Source organism: Chiloscyllium plagiosum, unplaced genomic scaffold (genome assembly GCF_004010195.1).
Source record: "Chiloscyllium plagiosum isolate BGI_BamShark_2017 unplaced genomic scaffold, ASM401019v2 scaf_3456, whole genome shotgun sequence".
Taxonomy (NCBI): domain Eukaryota; kingdom Metazoa; phylum Chordata; class Chondrichthyes; order Orectolobiformes; family Hemiscylliidae; genus Chiloscyllium; species Chiloscyllium plagiosum.
Genome location: NW_025207135.1, coordinates 5,838 through 7,176, shown reverse-complemented (window position 1 = coordinate 7,176; position 1,339 = coordinate 5,838). Strand labels below are relative to the sequence as shown.

At 56.8% G+C, this 1,339-nt stretch overlaps 1 protein-coding gene across 1 annotated transcript; it reads right to left on the bottom strand.

Moving 5' to 3' along the window:
• Positions 1–331: 331 nt before the first annotated feature.
• Positions 332–1,325, bottom strand: LOC122546585. The gene is made up of 2 exons (XM_043685269.1): positions 1,192–1,325; positions 332–891 (listed from the first exon to the last, which is right to left on the bottom strand). Exons 1-2 carry the CDS (start codon positions 1,323–1,325, stop codon positions 417–419), a joined length of 609 nt encoding a protein of 202 aa, XP_043541204.1. The 3' UTR covers positions 332–416.
• Between the last annotated feature and the right edge of the window lie 14 nt (positions 1,326–1,339).

The following is a 1,339-nucleotide window of genomic DNA, read 5'->3' as shown; positions in this document are numbered from 1 at the left end:
CCTGAAGGGAATCCCGAACCTGTCCGTTACCCTGAAGGGAATCCCGAACCTGTCCGTTACCCTGAAGGGAATCCCGAACCTGTCCGTTACCCTGAAGGGAATCCCGAACCTGTCCGTTACCCTGAAGGGAATCCCGAACCTGTCCGTTACCCTGAAGGGAATCCCGAACCTGTCCGTTACCCTGAAGGGAATCCCGAACCTGTCCGTTACCCTGAAGGGAATCCCGAACCTGTCCGTTACCCTGAAGGGAATCCCGAACCTGTCCGTTACCCTGAAGGGAATCCCGAACCTGTCCGTTACCCTGAAGGGAATCCCGAACCTGTCCGTTACCCTGAAGGGAATCCCGAACCCGTCCGTTACCCTGAAGGGAATCCCGAACCCGTCCGTTATCCTGAAGGGAATCCCGAACCCGTCCGTTATCCTGAAGGGAATCCCCGAACCCGTCCGTTATCCTGAAGGGAATCCCTGAACCTGTCCGTTATCCTGAAGGGAATCCTGAACCCGTCCGTTACCCTGAAGCGAATCCCGAACCCGTCCGTTACCCTGAAGGGAATCCCGAACCTGTCCGTTATCCTGAAGGGAATCCCGAACCCGTCCGTTACCCTGAAGCGAATCCCGAACCCGTCCGTTACCCTGAAGGGAATCCCGAACCTGTCCGTTACCCTGAGGGGAATCCCGAACCCGTCCGTTACCCTGAAGGGAATCCCGAACCTGTCCGTTATCCTGAAGGGAATCCCGAACCCGTCCGTTACCCTGAAGGGAATCCCGAACCCGTCCGTTATCCTGATGGGAATCCCGAACCTGTCTGTTACCCTGAAGGGAATCCCGAACCCGTCCGTTATCCTGAAGGGAATCCCGAACCTGTCCGTTATCCTGAAGCGAATCCCGAACCTGTCTGTTACCCTGAAGGGAATCCCGAACCTCTCCGTTACCCTGAAGGGAATCCCGAACCTGTCCGTTGTCCTGAAGGGAATCCCGAACCCGCCCGTTGTCCTGAAGGGAATCCCGAACCCGCCCGTTATCCTGAAGGGAATCCCGAACCCGCCCGTTATCCTGAAGGGAATCCCGAACCTGTCCGTTATCCTGAAGGGAATCCCGAACCTGTCCGTTACCCTGAAGGGAATCCCGAACCCGCCCGTTATCCTGAAGGAAATCCCGAACCTGTCCGTTACCCTGAAGGGAATCCCGAACCCGTCCGTTATCCTGAAGGGAATCCCGAACCCGTCCGTTACCCTGAAGGGAATCCCGAACCTGTCCGTTATCCTGAAGGGAATCCCGAACCTGTCTGTTACCCTGAAGCGAATCACGAACCCGTCAGTTACCATGAAGGGAATCCCGA

What these genes read in the sequence shown, in the direction of transcription:
- LOC122546585 (XM_043685269.1), bottom strand. Translation starts at nt 1,325, where the DNA reads ATGGTAACTGACGGGTTCGTGATTCGCTTCAGGGTAACAGACAGGTTC. An exon ending in CCCTTCAGGATAACGGACGG is followed by an intron (nt 892 to 1,191) that starts GTTCGGGATTCC and finishes GGTAACAGACAG; the next exon opens with GTTCGGGATTCGCTTCAGGA.